The 24,267-nt window shown below is 51.2% G+C and overlaps 2 protein-coding genes and 1 long non-coding RNA gene across 4 annotated transcripts; 1 reads left to right on the top strand and 2 right to left on the bottom strand.

Moving 5' to 3' along the window:
* Positions 1-835: 835 nt before the first annotated feature.
* Mag (myelin associated glycoprotein) lies at positions 836-15,230 on the bottom strand. Of its 2 annotated transcripts, XM_063253358.1 has the most exons (12): positions 15,134-15,230; positions 13,169-13,228; positions 12,676-12,748; positions 12,170-12,538; positions 10,658-10,954; positions 10,250-10,507; positions 8,161-8,421; positions 3,176-3,463; positions 2,755-2,851; positions 2,282-2,381; positions 1,999-2,042; positions 836-1,347 (listed from the first exon to the last, which is right to left on the bottom strand). In XM_063253358.1, the coding sequence occupies exons 3-11, from the start codon at positions 12,719-12,721 to the stop codon at positions 2,010-2,012; spliced, it is 1,749 nt and encodes a 582-aa protein (XP_063109428.1). In that variant the 5' UTR covers positions 12,722-12,748; positions 13,169-13,228; positions 15,134-15,230; the 3' UTR covers positions 836-1,347; positions 1,999-2,009. The 2 variants fall into 2 exon arrangements, with proteins under 2 accessions (XP_063109428.1, XP_063109427.1); XM_063253357.1 differs by lacking the exon at positions 1,999-2,042.
* On the top strand, positions 3,460-7,922 carry LOC134476929 (uncharacterized). Its single transcript, XR_010048766.1, has 3 exons — positions 3,460-4,561; positions 5,812-5,946; positions 6,479-7,922. It is a non-coding gene; the product is annotated as an uncharacterized LOC134476929 (long non-coding RNA).
* A 6,845-nt stretch (positions 15,231-22,075) lies between the features above and the next one.
* Hamp (hepcidin antimicrobial peptide) lies at positions 22,076-23,563 on the bottom strand. The gene is made up of 3 exons (XM_003466576.5): positions 23,260-23,563; positions 22,354-22,413; positions 22,076-22,276 (listed from the first exon to the last, which is right to left on the bottom strand). Exons 1-3 carry the CDS (start codon positions 23,347-23,349, stop codon positions 22,172-22,174), a joined length of 255 nt encoding a protein of 84 aa, XP_003466624.2. The 5' UTR covers positions 23,350-23,563; the 3' UTR covers positions 22,076-22,171.
* Positions 23,564-24,267: the final 704 nt, after the last annotated feature.

The raw sequence follows: 24,267 nt of genomic DNA, 5'->3' as shown, positions 1-24,267 counted from the left end.
GACTTGAGCCCACCCCAGCAAATCAATAAAAACCTACTGCTCTCTGTTTTGTGGGCAGCAGCTTGGCCACTCTCTCAAGCAAATGCTCAAAGCTCCAGTTTGGCTGAACACTGTCCCCACAAAGTTTTGAGCTTATGTGTGTGCTTAGCATATTTGACCCACTCTTAACTTCTACTATCTCTGGGACTAAAGATTCCACTGCTTGGTATCAGGACCCTGGCAAAATCACCTAGCTTCTCTGAGCCCCAGTATTCTCATCGTCACAGATTTGTCCTGGAGTCCCTTCTTGGGACAGCTTGAGCTTCCTGAAGGGGCTCAGTATACGCTGGTCCCTAACATTTGTTTGGAAGGCTGGAGAGGAAGAGTGCAGCATGAATATGAGGGACAGCAGCCTACCCAAGAGAAGCTAGTGGACACCTGGACCTGTTGGTCCCACTTGTCCTGCACAGGGCAGAAGGTCATGTCAGGTTGCAGACCCAGGCAGGTGTGGACAACGGAGAGTGGTGAGAGCTACAGTGGGGAGTGTGTGTGCCCTTAAGGAAGGGGCAGCCTGCTTCCCTTCAGGGAGACTCCTGCAAGTGTGAGCCTGGTGTTGTCAGATGACCTGCAACTGATGCAAGAAGGAGGATGGTGTGAAATTACCTAGAACCCAGACCAGGCCAAGGCTGCACCAGACAAAGAAAGGACAAGTTTGACTCAGGCTCACGTTTAGAGTCCCTGGGCCTTCACCCTGACACAGGGCCAAGCAGAAAGGGAGGTAAATCCCTGGGATCATTGTGACAAAAGTAGGATGGTGGGCTCCCCAAAGACACATCAGAACCATCAGGATCTAGACTGGTATTTAGCATCAGGACATTTATTTCTGTCCCTTCTGTACATGTTCTGGGGCCAGTGTGGGGGCAGGAGATGGGGGGGGTAGCAATAAATAACACAGACAGACAGAGCTCCCTCCAGACAGATGAGGTTAAAGGATGGTGGAGGGGAGCCCAAATGTGAGGGTGGGGATGCTAGTGGGAAGAAGGCAACCAGAGAGGAGGGGAGGCAGGGCCCCAGGACCCCACTGTCCCCTGCCCCTCCCCTTCTGCTTCATGCCCCACCACTCTGAGGAGGAAGGGAGCCCACAGCCAGTGAGGGCCAGTGAGGGTCCTGAGGGGGGAGGCCACGTGGGCTGCCCCCGCTCCCTCACTTGACACGGATTTCAGCATACTCAGCCAGCTCCTCTGTCAGGGTGTAGCTGTCCTTGGTGGGTCGTTTTCCCATGTCTGAGTGGGAATAGCTCAGGTCCAGTTCCTGGGGTTCCCCACGAAGGCCCAGCAGCCTCCGCTCAGATCCCACACGCCTCTCACTCTATGAGGGGAGACAACTCATTAGCAGGATCCTCTCCCCAAATTTCCCCATGCGAAGATTAGAATGCTTCCAGTCCCCCATCACCCCAGAGCTAGCCCCAAAGTACCAGGCAAGCCTTTTCTTGAGGAGCTCCATCCCAGACGCCCCCAAGGTCATCACCACGTTCCACCCTGGGGGCTTTGTCAATGCTGATGCCCCAACACCACAACCTCCTCATTGCGGTGCCTGAAATCTCCCTACAAAGTCCCTTCCTCCAGGGTGCTTTCTTCAACATAGGAATGTTAAGGGGAAACAGGACACCTCAGAACAACTGCCCGTATTCAGTCTCCGTGGTCAGATCTTTTCAAAAGCTTTCAAATGGCTGCTTCACGAAGTCCTTCCCCTCCTCAATCCTGGAAACCCTGTAGGTGCGGCTTCAGCTTCCCCATCGTGCTACCCCCCCACCTCACAGGTGTGGACACATGTACACAGGACAACAGTCACAGACAGAAGCAGCAGCAATGGGACAGAATAGACAAAGCTGGGGCTTCCGGGCAGGACCAGACTTAACCAGAGATCATCTTGGGTGCTTGACGAGGACACACACATGGACACCAACCCCGAGGCCCAGCACAGGCCTGGAGGCAGGAACACTGAGGCCCCAGAACCTACCTCTGGGGCTCTCAGTGAGATTCCAGGGCAGAGACCTCTCTGGACTATTGGAGAAGGAAATGCAGTCACAGACACAGGCAGGAAGGGTGAAGGCCTCACCCCCAAGCTCCCCATAACCTCAGTCTGGCACCTCCCCACCAATCTCCAGGGACAAGCCAGCCCCCCACAGCTCCTTCCTGACCTCCCCCTGTGCCCCTTGGCCTCACAGTCCCTGCCCGGGACCTCAGCATCCCTGGCACCTGGGATCCTGACTAGCCTGGAGCCATGGGGCCCTAGTCCTCACCTCATACTTCTCTGGTGCCCCAGAGATGCGGAAGTCGCTGCTGTACAGGATGTGAGGGTTGTCCCCTGCCGAGAAGCTGGGGCTCTGTGTCACATTCTTTCTGCAGGGTAGGACACATCAGTCCAGTGGAACTCTCAGGTCTCTCTCTCCTTACCCTTTCTGCATGTTCCATCTACCTTGGACTTTGGCCCCAGAAACCCCAGAATGGCTTCCACCCCACTCTCTAACACAGAGCAAATGCACTCTTCAGAATGACTAGCCTCACTGTGTCCTTGGGTGTCCACCCCTCTCTGCTTCCAGGGTTCCTGACCTGGCTGACAGCAGCAGCCCAAACCCACTCTCCTGCTAGAAGGAACATTCTCAGGGCAGAATGCTCCTCCCTACACTGCTCTCCCTTGCCTGTCTCCCACCTCCACTTTCCCCCACACCTCTTGAGCCTCCCCATCCTTAGATCAGCCCTGACAGGCACTTACTTTCTCCGTGTCTGGGTGATGTAGCAGACAATGGCAATTAGGATGGCAAAGGCAACCACTGCTCCCACGGGCCCAATCTTGGCCCACATCAGTCGGTCTGAGGACAGAGAGGACCCAGATACTTCAGGGATGCTGCGCAGTGAGTAAGACACCTGGGTCCTCAGGAGTGATGGGGTGAGAGTCTAATATTTGTACCACTGTGACATCCTTGCCCTGACTGACCAGCATGAAAGCTCCTGGTTGCACGCTGGTATGGTCCCTTTAGCTGCTGGAAGGCCCAGGGTGGGCAAATTCAGGACAGCCCCCTTTGCCAACTACAGAGGATCTGTTGCTAGTTGATCAGTCTGCACAGCTGATCCAGCTTAGATCCAAGCAGACCTCCTACTTCCCTCAACCCCCACCCCAAGGCCACAGCACTCACGAGATCCCTGGAAGGGCAGCTCCAGGCTCTTGGTGCCATAGAGGTTCCTGGAGGTGCAGATGACACGGGGTGGGGCCTGGGCCTGTCCCCTCAGCGTGAGGATGCTGGTGAACAGGAGGCCACTTCGCTCTGAGTATACAAATTCTCGCTCTGTCTCATTCACTGTCACATTGCGCGATGGCAGCTCGAAGGCTACAGATGGCTCAGGGTTGGATTTCACCACACACAGACACTGCACCGTGTCACGAGCTGCAGCACAATGCGACTCCAGGAGGATCATGGGTGCAACTGCAAGGTCAAGGCCAAGACAGTGTAGGCTGAAGCCAGCTGGAGGCCAGGCTGCCAGGGACTCCTTGGCAGGGCACAGAGTCAGGATAGTCAAGATGGGGGTGGTGACTCTATGTAGGATTCCCAGTTCCCCTGACTTTTTGTCTGTCCTGATGCAGAAACGCAGAGAGCCTTGACCACTCTGTGACCTGGCCAGCTACATGTTTTCCTCGCAGCACTGAACCCCAGCCAGGGCCTTGAACATTCCCAGGAACTGATAAAGATATTTAGGCTACTCCCCAAAATACTGAGAAAACCACCAGCCCTGGCCCTGAGCTACACTGAGGGCACCACAGCTTCCTCCACACCATCTGTCTGTGGGTTCCCCTAATAAATGCTTTTTTTAAAATTTTGAGTATTGAACTCAGGGCTTTTACCGTGAACTACCTCCCCAGCCCTTTTTATATTTGCTATTCTAAAACAGCGTCTCACTGACTTTCTAAATTGCCCAGCCTGGGCCTCAACTTGCGACCCTTTGGCCTCAGCCTCCCTGAGTTATGGGATTACAGGTGTGCCACCACACTCAACCCTAATAAATGCTTTAGACTGGGTCGCTCTGGTCTCCAGAGGTCCTTTCTTTAGAATCCTATCTGGTCTCAGCTTGGGAAGGTTTCAGTTTCTCCCTTGTGCAAAACCCTCTTGCTGCTGCTTTTGGGGACAACTCCAGCCTCAAAATGAGCAGGAAAAGAACACTATGTCACAGAGGCGAGTTTCATTTTCCCTCTGAATCATCTCTAACTTTGTTTCCCTTGTTAAACATAAATCAGAGCACTCCCTGCTCAAAGTCCTCTGCCAGCTGCTCCTTAGCTCACTTGGAATAAAATCTAAGATCTACAACATTCTCTCCTCACCTTCCTTCCTCCCTTTCCAGCTGTACATGTGTCATGAGCCACAGGACAATGCCACTCTAGGAGAATCATGGGTGTAACTGCGAGGTCAAGGCCAAGACAGTGTAGGCTGTTTCTCAGGTTCACAGAGTTCCTGCTGTTTCTCAGGTTCATGGAGCTCCTTTCCACCCGGAGGCTAAGAACCCCTCCTTGCTCCGGCAACACTCCCCAGGTACCTGCCCAACTCCCATTTCCTCTCTCTCCCTTCCTCCACAGGAAGGATCTCTACGCAGGTGACATTTCCGAGCTCCTTGGAAACGGCTCAATGGCTCAGTCACTCACTGCCTGCTCTTTCACTCCCTGCCTGGCCCACTCTCTGCCTCATTTGGGTTTTCTCCCTACCCAGTACTCACCCCTCCCAGATTATATGCTTAAGTGGTTGGTGCCTTATTTCCACCAGAGTAGTCTTGTTCCATCTCTACTCCGTTCCCCACACTTAGAAGGGAAGCCCTATTAGATTCTCATGGCTGCAGGGTCTCACCACAGACCCAGCCTGCTGTCTCCTTCCAGTACCTGCTCTCCCCTTCATCCACTGAAGATGCCCCCTACATGCCTCTTCCCTAAAGCCCCTTGAATCCTGGCCCTCCCTGCCTTATGGGACTCCCCACTACCATCAGAACAAACACCACCTCCCACCTATGGGCAGACTGATAAGCTTTGCTTTGCTACTATTTAATTGCAAAAACAATATTGGGATATTTCTTCTTTAATTTTCCAAAAGATGACATTATATTAAAATATCAAATATTGCTTTTTAAATTATGTTCATTATTCCAGCACCCTTTTTTGCCTGCCTTTGACTGAGCATTGGATTTCCAATAGTTCTAACCTGAATCTACCTACAAAGTCCCTTGGCCCAGTCACTGCACCTATTTTTAATTTCTAGCAAAATGAATGTTCATGAACAGTGATGGGCCAGGAAGTTCTACAAGCAGATACATTCTTGCCATTGATGATTCTAGTTGGAGCCTCAGTGCATACATTTCTAAGTCTATAAAATAAAAACCTAATCCTAAATACTATTTAGACAAATGTGCATTATGCTTACTGTACTGTCAATTAATCAACACAACTCAGAACAAACAATTGCAACAAATCCAAACTAACAGATGTTAAACTTGGTCAAAAACCCTTCCACTCAAGATAGCTTAGTTGGCACTCTGGGGACAAGTGTCCACCCTGAATGATGGGGGGGGTGATGTCAACACCCTGCCATGTCTGTGCCTGGTATCTATGCAGCTTAATGGGCAACCTGGAGAGCTCTGAGGCTGATATGATGTTCAGTGAATCCCTAGAGGCACAAAGGATTCAAAGATTTGAGTGCCAGCGCTGCCATCTACTGGCTGGGTGAGGCAGCCTCTCGGTTTCCCTGTGCTTGAGAGCTGGCACTATTTGTACAGTCTGTGGTCTTTTACTCGGAAGGCGCAACAGGAAGACAGGCACAGAAGCATGTTGCGAGTACTTAGCATCCACCCGATGCTTATGGTTAGGGAGACAGAAACATCCTCGAAGAAGCAACACGTGAAGAAAGCCTTGGTCCTCACAGCCATCCTGCTGGTAAGATATTATTGTCTCCCTTCTGGAGAAGGAAACTGAGGCTTAGCCAAAGATAGGTTACTTGCTTCGGATTTTGCAGCAAGATGGGGGTGGAGCTGGGATTCTGACCCAGTCCAGCTCAGTTCTGTGGGGTAAAACTTCAGTTCTCTATGAAATGGGGTATCCCTCTCCCCTGTCATATGGTTGTTAGAACAAAATAAGTCCAGGCACCATGCTTCACTAGTTCCCCGCACATCACAAGCACCAGAAAGGGTGAGTGCCTCCTAATGCCTGACATCCCTCGGGGCCCTGTCAGCAGCAGGACAGGGGCCCTTCTCCAGGAAAGCCCTGGTGGTTGGGAACATTAACTACCCAGACAGAGGGGCCTGAGGGATGCACTCCCCGAGGGCGGGCTGTGAGGGGTGTGAAGCAGCCAAAGCTTCAAGAGCTGGGGCCCACAGGAGTCTGGAGATCCCTTCCTGTGACATTTGACTGGCATTCCTAGCTTCATGGCCTTGGGAAATTCTGACCTTTCTTTCTCTCCTTGGTCAAGGGAGCTGTTGATGACACAGTGGCCACAAGCACTTGGCAAGATAAAACCTGCAAATGATCGGATGTGATGGCCTGCCTAGGGCAAACCCAGAAGGAGTGCTACAGACCTGCTCTTTGACACATGAGCATGTGGGACTGTCTTGGAAACAGAGGTGGCGGTGGCATATGTACATTTGAGGGTTCCCCTCAAACTCTCAAGAGGTCCTCTGACTCTTAAACCTAAGCCAGATGAATAACACACTGGTAACACCAGCCTCCTAGGAGGCTGGGGCAGATGGATCACAAGTTCGAGCCCTGTCATAGCAATCTAGCAACTTAACAAAACTCTGTCTCAAAACTTAAAAGTTAAAATTTTAAAATTTAAAAGGACCTTAAAATGTAGCTCAGTGTAAAGACTGCAAACAAAACAATAAGCAAAGCTTGGGCTGTAACAGGTGGTAGGGTACAGCAGAGTGGGAGGCGTGTGGCCCAGGATGGCAGGTATGAAGAAAGCAGAGTACTGTACGCCGTGACCACTGGAAGCTGTGAAGGGCAGAGGATGGTGACCGCGTCATAGGTTGGCAGCAAAGTGCGTGGCCTATGTCTTGGCGTGCAAGATGGCGCTGTGTTGGCTGTGTCCTGATTACCGCCGCGTACAGCGTACTGAGCATGGACTATGTACTGCATGCTTACGCATCGATCTCACTGAACTTTTTGGTACAGCCCAGAGTGGGCTCTTGTAGGCAGAGTAACTGAAGCCCAAGAGGTCACTTGAGACTAATGCCAGAGCTGGGCAAAGGTAAGGGGGAAACAGGGGAAATGAAGGCATGGAGAGGCTATTTCAGAGGGAGCATCTTGGAAATGTGACTTGGCAGCTACAACCTGGAGTGCGGGTGGGATGGGGTGGAACGTGCTGCCCATTCAGAGGTCAGGAGAGGCGCCAGTCTGCAGAGAACGATGCATGGCAGGGCCAGGACAGAAGCTCCTTACCACCATCCGTCACATCTCTCTAGCTGCCCTGTATCTGTTACCGAGCGTGGTGCCATCTCCATCCCATCCTCACCTCCCATAGAAATGCACAGCCTTCTGTGCACAATGAATGACTACTCAGTCAGTGTTTTCTGATGGCATCGCACAAGATGAGGTCACCTCTGGGCAGCACAGAAGCGTGGAATCAGATGGTCTGCATCTGAATCTCAGAATCTGCCACTTCTTAGCTGTGTGATCTTAGGTGAATGGCAAAACCTCTCTGGACCTCAATTTCCACCTCTGAAGACTAGGGACCAGCAATAGGATCTCCCTCATGCAAATATCATGAAGATGAAATGAGGGTTAGATTTCAGAATTACCACTCTGGCCGGGGATTTAGCTCAGCAGCATACCCACCTGCCTGGCAAGCACAAGGTCATGAGTTCCATCCTCGGTACCAAAAAAAAAAAAAAAAAAAAAAAAAAACCACCCAAAAACTCATGAAACAGAATTACTGCTCTGGTTAGTGGAAGGGGCAGGATTCTACTGGATTCCAAAATCTCCTTGGCCAAAAGCTGACCCCACAATGTGGAAACAGTCTTCTCAGAGGGGATCTGTATTTTCTTTGTGCATTCCCTACCAATCCATCCTTATCGGCTGGTAAAGATGAGCAAAGCTGTAACCGAGGTGTCCCATATCGGCCCCTGTCACCAGTGAGGAGGGAACGATACTCACATTCCACTGACACGTTGAAGGCAGTGGCCCTCTGACCATACTGGTTCTCAGCCACACACCAGTACTCCCCGTCATCCTCGGGCGTGACTGCCAGCAGCTCCAGCTGCAGCTCGCTCTCGTAGATGACCGTGGCCAGGATCTGCTTCTCCTTGAAGATGGTGAGAATAGGGTCCGGTTTGCTCTGTGTGGAGCACAGGATGGACACTGTCTCCCCCTCCACGGCTACCATTGTTCCATTCACTGTCGGCTTCCAGGGGGCATCTGAGGGACAGCACAAGTGGCTGTTGGTCAGAAATCAGTTGGTGCTGCTGCCTCTGCAGGCCAACCCCCACCCCCAAAGGTGATCCCTGACACTCCAGACCTTGCACACACATTCAGGTTGGCTACCATGACCCCAGTCCTGGATGCCTTGTTTATATGAACACTGATTCTATAGCCAGAATTTTCAGATCTGGAGCTACGTACTTCTTCCCAGCTGTGTGGGACCCATGGCTTAGCCAGAGGGACTCTGTTTTCTCATCTGGAAAATGGGCTTAATGATAATTCTAAACTCATTCAGCATTCCCGCAAAATCTGCTCAACAACAGGCACTGTTCTAGCTTAGATAAAGGCCAAGTGAAAATATAATATACAAATAAATAAAATATATTTTCAAAGTGGAGCTAACCACTGTAGAGAAAAATGAAGGATTTGAAGGGGAAATCAGGAGACATATAGTTTTTTGTTTTGTTATCAGGATTGAACTCACAATTTTGTGCTTTCCAGGCAGGACTTGAGCCACTGAGTTAAATTCCTGGCTGGTCCATACAGTTTAAAACAAAATGGTAAGGGCAGGCTTCCAGGAGACTAGAAGGAGATGGGCTGAAAATATCTGGGGGAGGAGCACACATATAAAGCCCTCAAGAAGTGCTGTGGAAACGTTGGCTATGGCCCTCCTTACTATTGGGGCACTTTGCCTCAGTAAGTAATTACGAATGAATGAATGAATGAATGGCTACCTGGCTCCTGGGTAAGAGTCCAGTGCTGTCAGCACCCCATTCTGTGCCCCATAATGTCCATGTGCACAGAGCTGGGTGAGCCCTGGGGTCCCCTTAACTTTCCTGTCAGAATGACAGCCGAGTAGAGTGGACCAGCCTATAATCCCAGCAGCCTGAGAAGCTGAATCAGGAGGACCAGAAAATTTGAGTCCAACCTAGGCAACTTAGTAACTTCGTAACAGACCTTGTCTCAAAATAAAAAATTTAAATGGCACTGAGTCAGACATGATGGCGCACACCTGTGATCCCAGCACTCAGGAGCCTGAGGCAGGAGGTTCACTGTGAGTTTGACCGCCTCACCTACAGAGTGAGTTCAAGGCCAGCCTGAACTGCATAGTGAGACCTTGTCTCAAAGAAAGAGTGGGGAGACTGAGCATATAGTTCAGAGTGAAGACCCTAGGTTCAGTCCCCCAAACTGGGAAGAAAAACAGATCTTTATTTCTTTCTGGTATTAGGGATCAAATGTAGAAGCGTTCTACTACTAAGCTGCGTTTCCCACCCTTTTTAAAAATTTATTTATTTATTTACTATTTTGAGACAAGATCTTGCTACATTTCCTAGGCTGCCCTCAAACTTGCAATCCTGTTGCTGCGGCCTCTTAAATACATGAGTTACAGGAATGTCCCACCTTGCCTAGCACAACTGGGCTCAATTTAAAAATGCAGATTCCTGGGCTGAGATAACTCAGTGGTAAAGTGTGAGCTTCCCATCCCTAGCACCAAGGAAAAAAAGAAAACAGCAGAAGAAGGAGGGAAGGGAGAAGGAAGGAAGGAAGGAGAGGAAGGAGGAAGAGAGAGAGCCAAATTTCCGGGGCCAGAGCCAAATCTACTCAGATCAGCCAGGGACAGAACCTGAGTTTAACAGGCTTTCCTAAGTGGCAAGGACCAATTGTGTGTCTTTCAGTCGTGTCCCCTGGTTCAGAACATCGCATCAGACACCTGTGGCAGGAGTGAAGAGCCACCCTCCTCCCCCTCGCCCCCGCGGTGTTTGTGGCAGATGCCCTTTCCCGGTCCCTGCTGCTGAGATGCGTGGCACACAAGGCAGGGACTCACACATGACGCTGAGCTCCACGGTGCGGTTCTCCTGGCCGTAGGAGTTCTCTGCCAGGCAGGCGTAGACGCCATCCTCCGCAGGGGTCACCTCTTCCAGCTCCAGGTACAGACTCTCCGACACCGCCTCGCGGAGCACCATGCCGTCCCGCATCCAGGTCAGCAGCGGCAGCGGGTTGCTGTCAGCTCCACAGAGCAGGCTGACGTGGGAGCCCTCGATGGCCTCCACCGAAGTGTTCACCTCCACAATCAACGGTGGATCTGAAGCCAGCGACCTGGGTCAGTGGGCGGGCGATGGGGCAAACTGGCCCCTCCCCACTCTCCCACCCCAGCCCTTCTCCGACCCCACCCCCCTCATCTAGGCCCCCTCCCGCCCCACCCCCACCCCGCCCCGCCCGCACCCTGGCTCACACTTGACGTCCAGGCTGGCATAGCCCTCGAACTGCAGGGTAGTGTTGGGGAAGGTGGCCTGGCAGCCCAGCCGGTGGCCGTTGGCCTCCCTAGTGGGCACGAAGTGCAGCAGCGACACCTGCACCCAGGTGCCCTCGTCCTCACGAAGCCGACCTAGCACAGTGGGCTCCCCCAGCCCCTCATAGCCCATCCAGGTCAGCTCAGGCCGCAGCTCCGGGCAGTTGTCTGGCACCATGCAGCTGACCTCCACTTCCTTTCCTGCCACTACCTCCGGGGGTACCACGATGTTGGGGGTGTCTATGTGAGGGGCAAAGAAGAGCTGAGGAAGTAGCACTGGGCAGCCAGCACCCCACCTTGTCCAACTCCACCCCTGGTATCTTGTCCCGTTCCATGACTATTCTTCACCCGGAGGCCTTCTTCCATCTGATCAGCTGCAGTAATAATGTGAGCAATAACCCAGTCACCTGAGCAAGCATGTGGGCTCAACCTGCCTGTGCTTCCAATGGTCCTAAAGAGCAGTTGTGAAAATTATGTTTGTTTTGCAAATGAGGAAACTGAGGCTGTGGAGTTTGGAACTTGTCACTCTGGCTCCAGCCTCTGCACTGTGGACACTATGTTATGTTCATTAAGATAGCTCTTTCCAGTGCTTGCTTTGATTTACCCGTGTGGGGGTGGAGTGTACTTTATGTATATGTGCACCACTTGTGTATGTAGTCTGTGTATGTAATATGTGTATTGTGTGTGTGTTGTGCTTGTGTGGCTTCTTTCTACACCTGGACTATAATCCTGTTCCTGTTTGGGGAGCGTGAATCTGAGGGCTTCAATCTGCAGGGCCATTCAGAAATTATGCAGTAGGAAACCTGCAGGGAGGCAGTCAGCTCTATTTTGATTGACAAAATTACAGTGCACGGGCCTTGTACACGCTAGGCAGGTGCTCTACCACTGAGCCACAGCCCAGCCCAGAATTTTTTTTATCTAATTCAGAAGCTGATATTTAAAAATTAGAGGATTACAGTGAAAAAAAAAAACTCACTTTGGAGCTCCTTCCAAATTCTAAATGCCTGACACCAACAGTCCAGTGTCCTGCCAGCCACGCAGGGTTCTGTGTACCAGGCACTGCCCAGAGCAACCACTCACTCACTGGCTGTACGTGCTGTTCTTATCTTCATTTTACAGAGGACAAAATCAAGGTCCATGGAAGTCAAATAACTTGCCCAAAGTCAAGTAGGTAATGCAGGGATCCAGAGGCCTTGCTCCTGATCCCCGGGCTCTAGATGTTTCCAGAAGAATAAAAGCAATCATTTTCCTCCAAGGGCAGCCAGATTATTCAGGGCCCTTCTCTGCTCAATTCTCTTATGTACATGGTCCATGGAAGCACTGGAGTTTGCATCTCTAGCCACATCAATCTCCTGTGCTGCTATCCAGAACTCCTGGGACAGACTGCCAATCCCTGGCCCACCCCAGTGTAGCCACCATCCCCTCCCCTATTGGTGTGACCACTGGAGGACTCACTAATGATGTCCAGGACGCTGTGCTCCGAGAAGGTGTACTGGTTGTAGCCTCCTAGGTCCCCACGGAAGTAATACTTGCCACCCAGCTCCGGGCTGAGGGTACTAAGCAGGAGGGTGCAGTTGCGCAAGCCTAGGTCTCCCAGCAGGCGGCTGCGGCCCTGGAAACTCTCATGGACAACTTGAGTGCGGGACTTGAAGACAACCGGGGGGTAGTTCTTGGGGTAGGGGCTGTTGAAGTACCACACTCCGTGCACCACAGCTGGCCGGAGCTCATCAGGGAAGTCGAATCGGCACGGGATGGAGACACATGTGCCCTCAAAAGCCGAAATGGATGAGGGCATCCAGGCACCCCAGTGACCTCCTCTGGAGGCTGTGGGCAACCAGGACCACCAGGTTGAGAAGTATCCCCTGCCCAATTATTCCCTCCAACTCCCATCACCTGCCATTGGCCTGCAGATCCTGGGACCAAGGCTTTGGAGCCCCAGCACCCCTTGCCACGGCTCTTACCTGAAATCATAATCCAGAAGAGAGGCAGTGCCGTGAGGAATATCATTTTGTATAGCAAGTAAGCAAGCCGGAGCTGGACAGGAAGAGGAGCAGGTTAGAGGCCAGAGGAATGAAAGGCGGAGCTTCCTGAAAGGCTTAGGAAGACCCTTGCAGAATTTAGCTGCTGCTGTCATTTACGATCACAAACATGTTTGTGACACTAGCCGTACGCTGGGTTCAGCACCTCACTTTGCTACATTAACTCCTCTGATTCCTTTGAGGTAGGTGCAATCATTATCTTCATATTGTAGCTGAGGTCCAGAGAGACCAAGTAACTTGCTCAAGGACACATAGATGATCTGTAGTCTTAGCCACCAAGCTGATAATAATCATCAGCAACATTATGCTCCTGGGGATCTCCAGGAACCAAGGACAGAGCCAAGGGTGTCCGGCAGCAGGAAATGGGAAGCAAAGGAAACTAGGAAGAAAAGGAGGTTGGTACCCTGTCCCTTACCTTGGTCTTCCTGAGTTGGGAATATCTCCCAGGACCACTTGGGGCTGTGAGTCAGCCAACCTGGAGAAAGTCAGACAGGTGCCAGGGCATGGGGCCTGAGTCCTAAGTGTCCCTCTCTTTGGACAGCTACTGTGGGTTGTGGTTTGTGCTAAGGCTGCCCATGTGGTCTCTGTTGCCCATGATGACTGGGAGCCTCCCACACTGCGACAAAGCTTCTCTATGGCACCACCCCCAGCTGAGATGTGGGGGAGCTACCAGGAGGAGATGGGGAGCAGCGCATCAGGTGGAAGGGCGGGAGGCATGGTAAGTGGGGTGAAGGAGCAGATGTCCCACGGCTGGGGGTGGCAGGCAGGGACCCAATCTCATCAATGACTGGGTTTCACACATCAGCATTCCCAACATGCCGCGTGAATTCCTGCCGCCCTCTCCTACCCTGCAGCCGGCCCTTGGTGTCCCAGCCCTCACCAGAGGCCAGTGCCCAGCACAAAAGAACCCTGTTCCCTCAAGGCGAGGGTGCCTCATCCTGGGGGCTCCTGAGGTAGGTGGGTTGTGAGAGGAGTCGGGCTTCTGACCAGGCTCTGAGTGGGGCCAGGGAAATCTCAGGGTTATGAGTTCCTGGTCCCTAGCTGCTCCATGAGTCGTCTCAGGGTTGGAGCCAAGACTTGCAAGTGGCCGAGTTTCCCAGCCTTTGCTGTCCTCTTCCCAGGGGTGCAGATTCATACACAGACACATGCAAACACTGGTATGAAATGCGACAGCTAGGAGTAGCTCACACAATAGAGATACTGAGGACCCTACAAGCACCAAGCCTCTGTCCCTACAGAGCTGTGCTGCTACTTGGTCAGTCTCCCTCCTGTGTGCCACAAACTGGGAAGACCTGAATGGCATGGCATTCAGATGCGTACATGCTCACGAGACATAGGGACCTGCACATATACTCTGCAGTATAACTATGGACCCAGGAGACTCGTGGCAGATGTGGTCCTGCAACAGCAAAGCACAGGAGACAGATGTAGGTGAGGACCAGCCACACAGCCTGACCACACATGGAAAATAACCATGCAGACCATGCACTTGTTTGTTTGTTTGTTTGTTTGTTTGCTTTGTTTGTTTGTTTAAGACAGGGTCTCACTATTCAGTTTGTACTGGGCTTAAACCCACTACAGAATCCAGGCTGACCTCAAATTTGCAGCGATCCTCCTTCCTCAGCCTTCTGAGTGCTCGGATTACAAGCATATGCCACCACACACTGAACGGACCACATAGTTTTAATGGGCTTGGACAGAGGCTTAGGGTGGGGACCCAAACAATCTTGGCTGCGACTGTGGTCTTCAGCTCTCCAAAAGGCCACAACGCGTAAACATATAGATAGTCTGCCGCAGTGTTGAATTTGCAAGCAAGATGAATAGAAAAGCACATCTACAAAGTTCCTTTACCAGAGTATGATGAGAAAAGTGGAAGAACACTGATAAAGAGTAGTTTGCAAGGGAGGTGTACACACACACACACACACACACACCAGCTGTGGACGCAGGTACCAGAATTTGCCTGTTCACAAACCACTGCCCTTATCACCTCCCAGATGCAGAGGTCTGATCACCTGAGCATCCTGTTCTTTGCCAACTCTAGACCACTGCTTCTTCATCTGTCTCAAACTTAGGGGCTCCAGGGCAGCTGCTGCCACAGAGCCTCAACCACGAGGTGCTCCAGGGAGGGCCCTTTGCTCTCATTTGCTATAGTTTCTTCCCATAGCCTCATTCCTGTCCCCACCATGGTTCCTGCCCATTTTAGAGCAGTTCCAAGCAATTCTGGGCCCCCTCCTAAATTGGTGCTATTTGCAGAGACCCTTCTCAGCCCAGAGCCCCTCAACTTTGCACATGCTCTGAGCACCACTCAGCCTGTCCACTTGTCCCCCCAGGATGCTCTGCCCTCCCGGTGCTCAGTCCTCTCCACCCCCGTACTCACTCTGATGCTCTGGCTTCTGCCCTCTGCACCAGCAGCCCCGCTTGCAGTCCCTTGGCCTCCCAGGGTCTAGGCCCCCACTTGCCAGCCCCTCCCCTCCTTCTGGGTGCCAGGGGCCGCCTGCCTCCAGGGCCCAGCTCCTCCCTGCCCCTGGGGGAGGGGGGCACAAAGGGGCCCTTGTCACCACGGGGCTTGGACTGGGCGGCCTGATGCCTAGGTTCTATTAGCTCCTTCCTGAAGGGGATGGGGGCTACTTCACTCCTCCCCCTTCCTCCATCATTGTGTACCCCAATTCCGGGTCCCTGGAAGGGGGTTGGCTAGTCTGTCTGGAAGTCCTGAGCTGACCAACAGAAGATTTTGTCCTCAAGGAATTGGTGGCAACATTACATGTGACCATGATCCTGAGAGACAAGCAGAAGCTGGTTTGGGCAAGAGGAGGAGCCAGGTCCTTCCCGCCTTGGCCTCAGTGTCACCTCCATCCTCCATGCCGAGAGTCACCCCCACCCCCTCCCACTCCAACTCTCCTGCTCTCTTCTCCTCCTGGCTCTTCTTGCAATCCAGAATAACCTGGTGTGCTGTCTGCCTTCCCCCTTAGCACACAACCTCCATGGGCGCCAGGCTTTATCTGTGTTACCCTGTGTGTGTCCCTGCTTGTTAATAAATGTGGAGCGGGTGGCCAAATGTATTCCTTAAATACCCACCAATGGAACCTATTGCTCCTCCTTACTGGGAAGCTGTCCCCCACTCACCCCATGCTCCACTCTGCACCTGGCCACAGCCTCCTTGCACTTCTGCTTGAGTGTCTCATCATCAGCAGGCCTTCCTTACCTGCCTCTTGATTTGAATGATGTCCTTTCCTTCATTGGGGTTCAGCCTGTCTTCTGTTTCCCACCTCATCCAGAGTCCTTAGAAGGTAGGGCTTTTGTCAGCAAACATGTCTGCACCTGCACCCTTGGGTCTCTAGAGCAGTGCCTGCCCCACATGAGCCGTCTGCATATCTGAACAGGTTGGGGACTCTCTGGGTGTGAATATTGTGCCCTTTGCCTTGGCGTGACCTTTTCAAGATATGGGGGGTGCTGGAGGTGGTGTGACTAAGAGCACAGGGCTCAGACATGAGAAGTTCCACAGGCCAGAGCGAAGGGGAGGAGGGGAAGGAGGGTCATTTCTGCCAGGGAGGGAGTGAGGGGTTGGGGAAACCCCTCAGGCCAGGGAAAGAAAGGCTGAAGGGGGAGGGGGAGTCCTGCCCCCCCACCTTGGGCTTCATGATGTCAGACTCAGCCTGTGCCTTTCCCAGTCTGGGACAATGGCCCATTGAAAGTGGGGTACGGCTTGAACGCCTGGATCTTGGAAAAGAGAAAGTCCTGGTGCCTGGGCTTTGAGGGAGGACACGGACACACGGGATGGTCTCCATCAAGGACCTGTATCCAAACAAACCTGACTGGAGTGGTGTGCGCTGGCATGTCTTCTCTGGGTGTGACTTTAGGCCATTCCTGGGGGACAGATTCATAGGCCTGTGTCCCACACAGCAAGCCCAGGCACTAGGCTGCAGGACTGAGCTAGCTTGGGGTAAAAGCAAATGAGTGAGGCTCTGGGGCTGCAAAAGGAGACAGCAGGTGTCCTGTCCAAAGGAGACCATCCAGGTGCCAGTGATGCCCGGTCAGGCAAGGTTCAGGACAAGGCAGGTGTATTAGGTGCTAGTGCTGTTGTAACAAAGTACCACAAACTGTGTGGCTTAAAAATCAGAATGCAGCCAGGTGTGGCAGCACACACTTATAAATCCAGCACTTGGGAGACTGAGGCAAGAGGCTAGTCGTAGTTGAAGGCCAGCCTGATCTACAAAGTGAGACCCTGTCTCAAAAAACAATATGAAAAGAAACAAAAAACAAAACCAAAATGTATTGTCTCATAGCTTTGGAGGCTTGAATTCCAGATTCAAGGTGTTGGCAGTATTGTCTCCTTTTAAAGAGTAGGAGGGGATCTGTGCCAGGTTTGTAGATGTTCCCATGACATGTTCCCATGTTCCCATGTTCCCTTCATGTTCCCATGACATTCTGTCTTTGCACGTCTTCCAGATTTCCCCCTTCCTGAAGGACACCAGTCATACTGGAATAAGACCCAACATAATGGTTCTATTTTAGCTTGATTACCTAGGCAAAGACTCCATCTTCAAACAGGGTCACATTCTAAGGTAATGGGGGTTAGGACTTCAACACGGGACTACTCAGCCCATAACAACAAGAATTTGTGTGTGTGTGTGTGTGTGTGTGTGTGTGTGTGTGTGTGTGTGTGTGAAATGTTCTGATTTTTTGGTTTTATGTACTGGCAGATAGAATGAAGCTCCATTCTCAGTACTCAGAGACTCTTGAGTAGTGGCTGGGGCTTGGTTCAAGCTGATGCTGGACATGGGGATCTTGTGTCCCAGAAGTGGCAAAGATGAGACTGTGCTAAATATTACAACATACACACTCCTGACCAGGCAAAGCTTATTGAGAGGGAGCGGGGAGAAAAGGGCTTCAACTGCACTGGGCTTTGGCTGAAGGGAGCCAGCAGGCGGTCCACATAGTGACCAAGCTGCTGTTCCCTGAACAATGGCTGCCCCTTCTCTAAGGGCGCACACACTCCCCACTGTAGCCCTCACCACTCTCTGTTGTCCACACCTGCCTGGGTCTGCAACCTGACATGACCTTCTGCCCTGTGCAGGACAAGTGGGACCAACAGGTCCAGGTGTCCACTAGCTTCTCTTGGGTAGGCTGCTGTCCCTCATATTCATGCTGCACTCTTCCTCTCCAGCCTTCCAAACAAATGTTAGGGACCAACGTATACTGAGCCCCTTCAGGAAGCTCAAGCTGTCCCAAGAAGGGACTCCATGACAAATCTGTGTCGATGAGAATACTGGGGCTCAGAGAAGCTGGGTGATTTTGCCAGGGTCCTGATACCAAGCAGTGGAATCTTTAGTCCCAGAGATAGTAGAAGTTAAGAGTGGGTCAAATATGCTAAGCACACACATAAGCTCAAAACTTTGTGGGGACAGTGTTCAGCCAAACTGGAGCTTTGAGCATTTGCTTGAGAGAGTGGCCAAGCTGCTGCCCACAAAACAGAGAGCAGTAGGTTTTTATTGATTTGCTGGGGTGGGCTCAAGTCCAGTAACTCCCATTGTAGCTCCAACAAATTTCATTTTGTGATGCTTTTGGAACACTGGGTGGTCATTTAGCTACAGGCTGTTGAATTTTTTGTGTCTGGCACCATCACCCTGTGCAGGACCTCCTGGCCTTGTACTTGGTGGGCTCACACACAGTCTGCTTTGCTCAGGAACTGCCGAGGTCCTCTTCCAGCTGCCTGCACATCCCGTACATGGGTCCTGGCCTTACTATAGGGCTGAAAGACTTTCAGGGCTTGTGCTGCTGAGAAAGCATGAGGCTGGGCTGGAAGAAACACAGAGCAGCTCCCATGGGCAGGAGGCCAAGCTGGCCCTGCATCACAGTCTTGGATGAAGCACTCCTTAAATGATCAACGTGTCGCTGTGCAGAGCTGAGTAGAATCTGACACCGATGTTAAAATAGCAAAGGGGACAGACACACTGTGAAGCCAGAGATGCAGAGCCCCTTGTCCCATTTTAGTCACCCATCAGACTTCTGTAGGCCCGAGTGAAGCAAAAGCAGCTGTCAGGTCCCTGGGTAGTAGTAACCCAGGCACCGAAAGCATAACGCCCGAAGCTAGTAACATATCACCCAGCTGTGCAACCTCTAAAATTAGAGATCTTAAATTGACTAAGAGCAAGTGAAGCTAGAGATATTATTTTAGATTTTCTTGGTAAACATTTCTCATCTCATACCAACATCCTGTGCTTATGGTTTTTATAAAGGTCTCATGATGCTACACCCAGCGGCTTACTTCACTGCCTCAGCTCTTTGTCCTACTGTTACCCCACTGTGGTGGTCCTCACTGCCTCATAACCAGAGGCACTTACTCAGGCAGGCCTGGCAGGTCCCCAAAGATCCTGAAAGTGTGGCCTTCATCAGCAGCTGCAGCACTTGGGAGGGTGTTAGATGCAAGCTCTAGGCCCCAGTCCACACTGGTGAATGAGGTTCTCCAGCTTGCAAGGCCCCGAAGTCTGCACCCCCCTGGGCCCTCCAGGAGTCTGTCTGATGCACACTCAAGCTTGATTGCCTCTGCCTCACAACTTTCACTTCTTCACTCTCTGTCCAGGAAACCCATCCGTTGGCCTGCAGTCATCTGGATCCTTGTGCCTACACCTGTCAGTAGCAATTCCAGAGTCAGAGAAAGGACCTTTCACTGAGTTGAGCAATCCAGGAACCTGAGAAATATGGTGGCCAAAAATTCCCAAGTTCCCAAGGACAGACACTTAACTGGCTTATGTGGGGTCTTGGGCTACTCAAGAAGAGGAATGGTATTTGCCACTCCCACTCTTGTTTTGGGGTAATATATATCAGACCTTGATACTGTATATTCTGTGAAATCTTTATATATTGAAAATTTTAACCTTCTGGACTTTGGAGTAGAGGAGTAAGAGGGCAGAATTCATCATGATTTTCCACATGTTTTCTGGAAAACGTAGGGAAAGAGATCGATATTATAGCATTAAGGGTGAGCAGAACTGCTCTGGAGGGGCCTCCTCTCCAGTGTACCAAGTGTGCTTTGCATTCTGGGTCAGCTGGAGGGATGCAGTGGTCAGTGCCTTCCCTTTTAGTGCCCTGTTGGCCTGTGTTTGTTGGGGTGAGTGAACTAAACCTACTGTGAGAAGTCAGTGAAGCTGAAATTATAAGGCTACAAAAAATAGGTGTGATGACCTTCGGCTTTGGGGTACCCTCCATCCCTTTACCTGCTTCCAGACCACCAGCCTTCCTAAGTGGAAGGCAGAAGCTGGTGGTGTACGAAGTTGATCAGGCTCCCAGTTGGCTTTAGTTTGGCTTGCAGAAAATTAATTAAAAAAAAAAAAAGCTCTTACCTGAGTTTAGTGGTCCCAGCGGTCTGAGAGGGTAAGCCCAGTCTGGCAACTTGGCAAGATCCTGTTTCAAAATGAAAACTAGAACTGGAGCTTACTATAATGGCTGGGTTCAATTCCCAGGATGGCAAAAACAAACAAAACGTAAGTTCTTTTAGCCAACTGCCAATACAGTGTTTTAAAAATCAGCACATTTCAAGCAGGGCATGGTGGTGCATATCTGTAAATCCCCAGCTCTTGGGAGGCTGAGGCAAGAGGATCACCATGAGTTTGAAGCCATCCTAGGCTACATGGTGAGTTCAAGGCCAACCTGAATTATATAGTAAGACCCTTTCTCAAAACAAACAAACAAACCAGGACATTTCTTATAAAATAAGGCTTCTGTTTTCTTTGACGAAGTCAGAAGTTCTTCCTCCAGGGAATGGCCGCCATCTCTTGGAACTCCCTTTTCCTGGGATGTGAAGCTCCTCCCTCAGTATCATACATAATATGTTTTTGTTGTTAATATTTAATATCGAGACCAGATTGCCAATGCTGCATATCATCCCACAGGGACAGCTGTAATTTTATGAGCTAGGAAGGTAGTGTAAGACTTGTACCATATCCATCTCTGTCTCAAAGTAGGGCAATCAGAATGAGAATGATACAGCTTTCAAGGAGAATGGGAGAGAAATTAATTCCCATGGAGGCAGAGGGTACTCCCATGTTTCCTATGCAAACTGTGTTCCTATTGAGAGAATGCAACTCCCCCACCCGCCCTGTCCCAGGACTGGAGATTGAATCCAGGCCTTCACATTGAGCTACATCACTAGGCTGTTTTTCACTTTTTCATTTTGAGTCAGAGTGTCACTAAGTCAGGGTGTTGCCCCAGCCAGGCTTGCACATGTGAGGCTCCTGCCTCAGCTTCAGAGTGCTGGGATTAAAGGTGTGCACCATCACACTTGGCTGAGACTACAAGAGTCTCCTATGAGACAAACTAACACTCTTCACTCACTCTTTCTAATTCCTGATGGACAGTGATTGTCAAACTTTCAGGTCTCAGGACCTCTTTACTCTCTGAAAGATTATTAAGGATCTCAAAGAGGTTTTGTTTAAGATGTTGTAAGTTATATCTACAGTTACTTAATGTGTTAAAACTTGAAAAGCTAGAGCTGGGATGTAGCTCAGTGGCAGAGTGCTTAGTCTAGCACGAGCAAGGCTGTAGGTGTCCCACCTAATACCACAGAAAGAAGAGGGAAGGTAAAGCACAGGATACACAAGCACACAATCCATCAGCCACGGGAGCAATGATGTCATCATGTCTTGGGAAACTCCACTGTGGCTCATTCAAGTGCAAATGGCAAATAGAGTAGTTAGTAGTTTCCACCACCTGTGGAGCTCTGGAAGAAACCCTAGGATTTTGTTCAGAATCTTTGGCTCTGGTGTTTGTGACCCCTCTGTCAAGAAAACTCCAAAGAGCCTGATGTGGTAACTCACACTTGTAATCTCAGCACTTGGGAGGCTGAGGCAAGAGGATCACTGCAAGTTCAAGACCAGCCTGAGCTAGTTCAGGGCCAGCCTGAAACATACAGTAAAACTCTGTATCAAAAAAGACCAAGGAGGAGGAGAGGGAGAGGAGGAGGAGGAGGACTCCAAGGAAGCAGGGGGTGTAGCTCAATGATAGAGCACTTGGCTAGCATGCATGAAGCCCTGGATTCAATCCCCATTACTGCCAGCAAGCAAACAAAAAACAAACTTGCCATTAAGAAGACTCCAAGAAGAGTTAACTTTAACTTTCATTTTCTGCTGCTACAATATAGATTCCAGATCTTTTGAAGCAGGGGATAAAACAGACAACAAATTTGTTTCACTAGGCTTTTTGGTAAGGTGCAGTACACACCAATCCAGTGCATCTCAATGAGTTCTGGACCTTGCAAGGCAAGGGCAAGAATAATTCTCTGGCTTAGGTCCTTGGCAGGGAGAAAGAACAACAGACACTGCAATTTGAAAAATAAAAGAACCAGCCGTTTTATTCCAAGACCATTGTTGTGGGGGGGTAGGAATAAATAAGGGAGGGTGAGGGGTTGGGGCAGGAGGCTCTACGTCTTGCAGCATATCCCACACTTTTCTTTCTTACAGCAGCTGCAGCAGAAAACGCAGATGGGAAAGTGGGCGTCCCGCCTCCTCAGCCTCTGCAGTGAGGGCTGTGAAAAGGAAGGGAGGGTGAGGACTGGCAGGGCCAGGCTGTGAGGACCAGGGCAGGAGTCTCAATCCTTCTTACCGTGAAGCTGGCCTTGGCTTCAGCTGTGTTGTGGGGCTGGGACTCTACAAGCTGCCCTGTCTGGAAAAGAAGGGGCACTGAGGATGGCAGAGCTCTCAGGCTGCCCATGCCAACCTGTTCCTCTCCCAGTGGTTGAGAAGTCATGACCCGGCTGGACTCCTAGGGGAGGGACTTCCTTTTCTTGCTCTTCTCCTGCTCCATTGGGGATTCTCCTTCTGGAAAACCCTGAAGATCTGCCACTTTTTCTCCCCATCGCCACATCGTGTAACAGAACGACTTTTAATGTTACCCATCAGATCATGGCTTTCCCCACTTTAAAGCCAACAGGATGTGCCTGGCACTTAGAGGATAAATTGCGTCTGCACAGTCGCACCCTGCACACCTCCCATCTCATCTCCCGGCACCACCCTTGCTCAGCCAGCTCTCTGGTCTCTCAGCACTTGCGCTTGCCCCATCTCACTGCCTGTTTGCTAACCCACCTATTACTCTCTAAGGCACAGGCACGGTATCAATTTCTCACCAAACACTCTTGACTGCCAGCACCTTGTCCCCACTCTGGTCCCTCTACACCATCTGTTATGCTATTCATGAGTAGCATTTACTAAACACAGTTCATTTGTTTGATTCATTCATGAATTGATTCCCTGACCAAGATGTAAACTCTGTAAGAGCAAAAATCTCTCTCTTCTACCATGTGCTCCATCCCTACTGTCTGCAGGAATACTTGACTCAGAGTAGCACTCACTGGTACAATTAGGTCAGAGGTATCCCTGTATCCCTGCCACTCTTTCCCATCCGTATTCTCCAAGCAGGTACAGGTCCCCCAGGGCAGGCCTGAGCTCAGCAATGCATCCCCACCCCACCCTGGCCCGATCTGGCTCTCCAACCCATGCCCCCAGGACTCACCTGTGGCTGGACAATAGAGCCACTGGTCAGGCTAGTGAGGAGGAGGACCAGGAGGCAGGCAGCCCGGATCTGAGTGTACAGTGCCATCATGCTGTCTGTCTGGCCAACCTGTTGGGTCGAAGACTTGCTCTGGTGTCTAGGGCTCAGTTACCGTCTCTTTTATGAGGCCTGTTGGAGGAGGTGGTGGTCTGAGCCCCCACCCCTTTGCCCTAACTCATTTCCAAGAAGGTGGTGGCGCCGTGAAGGCGGGAGAGATAAGCCGGAACACTGACAGACACAGGGGACAGAGTTGTGTCATCCTTGGCCAGCAGAGGTGTGTCTAGGGGGTGGAGCAGCCAGGCCACAGATGCATTCCTCTGGCCAACTACCTGGGAACACTTTCACTCATTGTGATGTCACCTTGTTGACCCCAGAAAGAAAAAAATTCCAGTTTTACGCCAGAAGTTGGAGAGCAGCAGTGCAATACCTCTCACTCCCACCTTTCCTACATGCCCTCATTTACGCCAGCATAGCTGATAGGCCCAGCATAGCTGCCAGAAGGGGTATCTCATTATTCTGGGGTCTCTGCACCCACACAGCTTCTGGGAAGGACACTGGATAGCCGGGTGCTAGATACAGCTCACGTTCGCTGAACCCCCACCATGCAGTTTTCTGAATGGCAGACTTTGAGGCATGGCTCTAAATGACTGGAAAATGACCATAGAAGGTGGCACTGATACCGGCATCTGATGCGTGCACCTTATATGACAGCATATGTTTCCTTTTGCATCAGCCATTGCCGCCTGGCCTCCATGGAGCTCCTGGGCTCTGCTCAGTATTTTGGGATCTCAGCTGTCTTCTCCCCACTAACCCCAGATGTGACTTCCCTGATGCCAAGTCTTGTGGTCATCATCACCACGCTCTCTGCCTCGCCAAAACAGAGGGGCACAGCAGACTGTGTCTGACCCTCTCATCCAAGGTCCCATTCAGTGTCATCAATTGGGACCAGTAGAGGGGAGTATTTACATT

Source organism: Cavia porcellus, unplaced genomic scaffold (genome assembly GCF_034190915.1).
Source record: "Cavia porcellus strain 051 isolate PalLab524CR breed Dunkin Hartley unplaced genomic scaffold, mCavPor4.1 scaffold_7, whole genome shotgun sequence".
In the NCBI taxonomy this organism is placed as follows: domain Eukaryota; kingdom Metazoa; phylum Chordata; class Mammalia; order Rodentia; family Caviidae; genus Cavia; species Cavia porcellus.
Note: the sequence above shows the minus strand (reverse complement) of the source record. Positions and strands in the feature narration are given on the sequence as shown.

Bases quoted from the DNA above. Each gene is read 5' to 3' on its own strand.
- Mag (XM_063253357.1), bottom strand. From the start codon at position 12,721: ATGATATTCCTCACGGCACTGCCTCTCTTCTGGATTATGATTTCAG. The intron at 12,539-12,675 runs GTAAGAGCCGTG...GGTTGCCCACAG, and splicing joins CTTCTGGATTATGATTTCAG to CCTCCAGAGGAGGTCACTGG. The intron at 2,382-2,754 runs GTAAGTGCCTGT...CCTACCCTGCAG, and splicing joins ATCACCCAGACACGGAGAAA to AAAGAATGTGACACAGAGCC.
- Hamp (XM_003466576.5), bottom strand. From the start codon at position 23,349: ATGATGGCACTGTACACTCAGATCCGGGCTGCCTGCCTCCTGGTCCTC. The intron at 22,414-23,259 runs GTGAGTCCTGGG...CTTCTTTTCCAG, and splicing joins GCTCTATTGTCCAGCCACAG to ACAGGGCAGCTTGTAGAGTC. The intron at 22,277-22,353 runs GTAAGAAGGATT...TCCTTTTCACAG, and splicing joins AAGCCAAGGCCAGCTTCACG to CCCTCACTGCAGAGGCTGAG.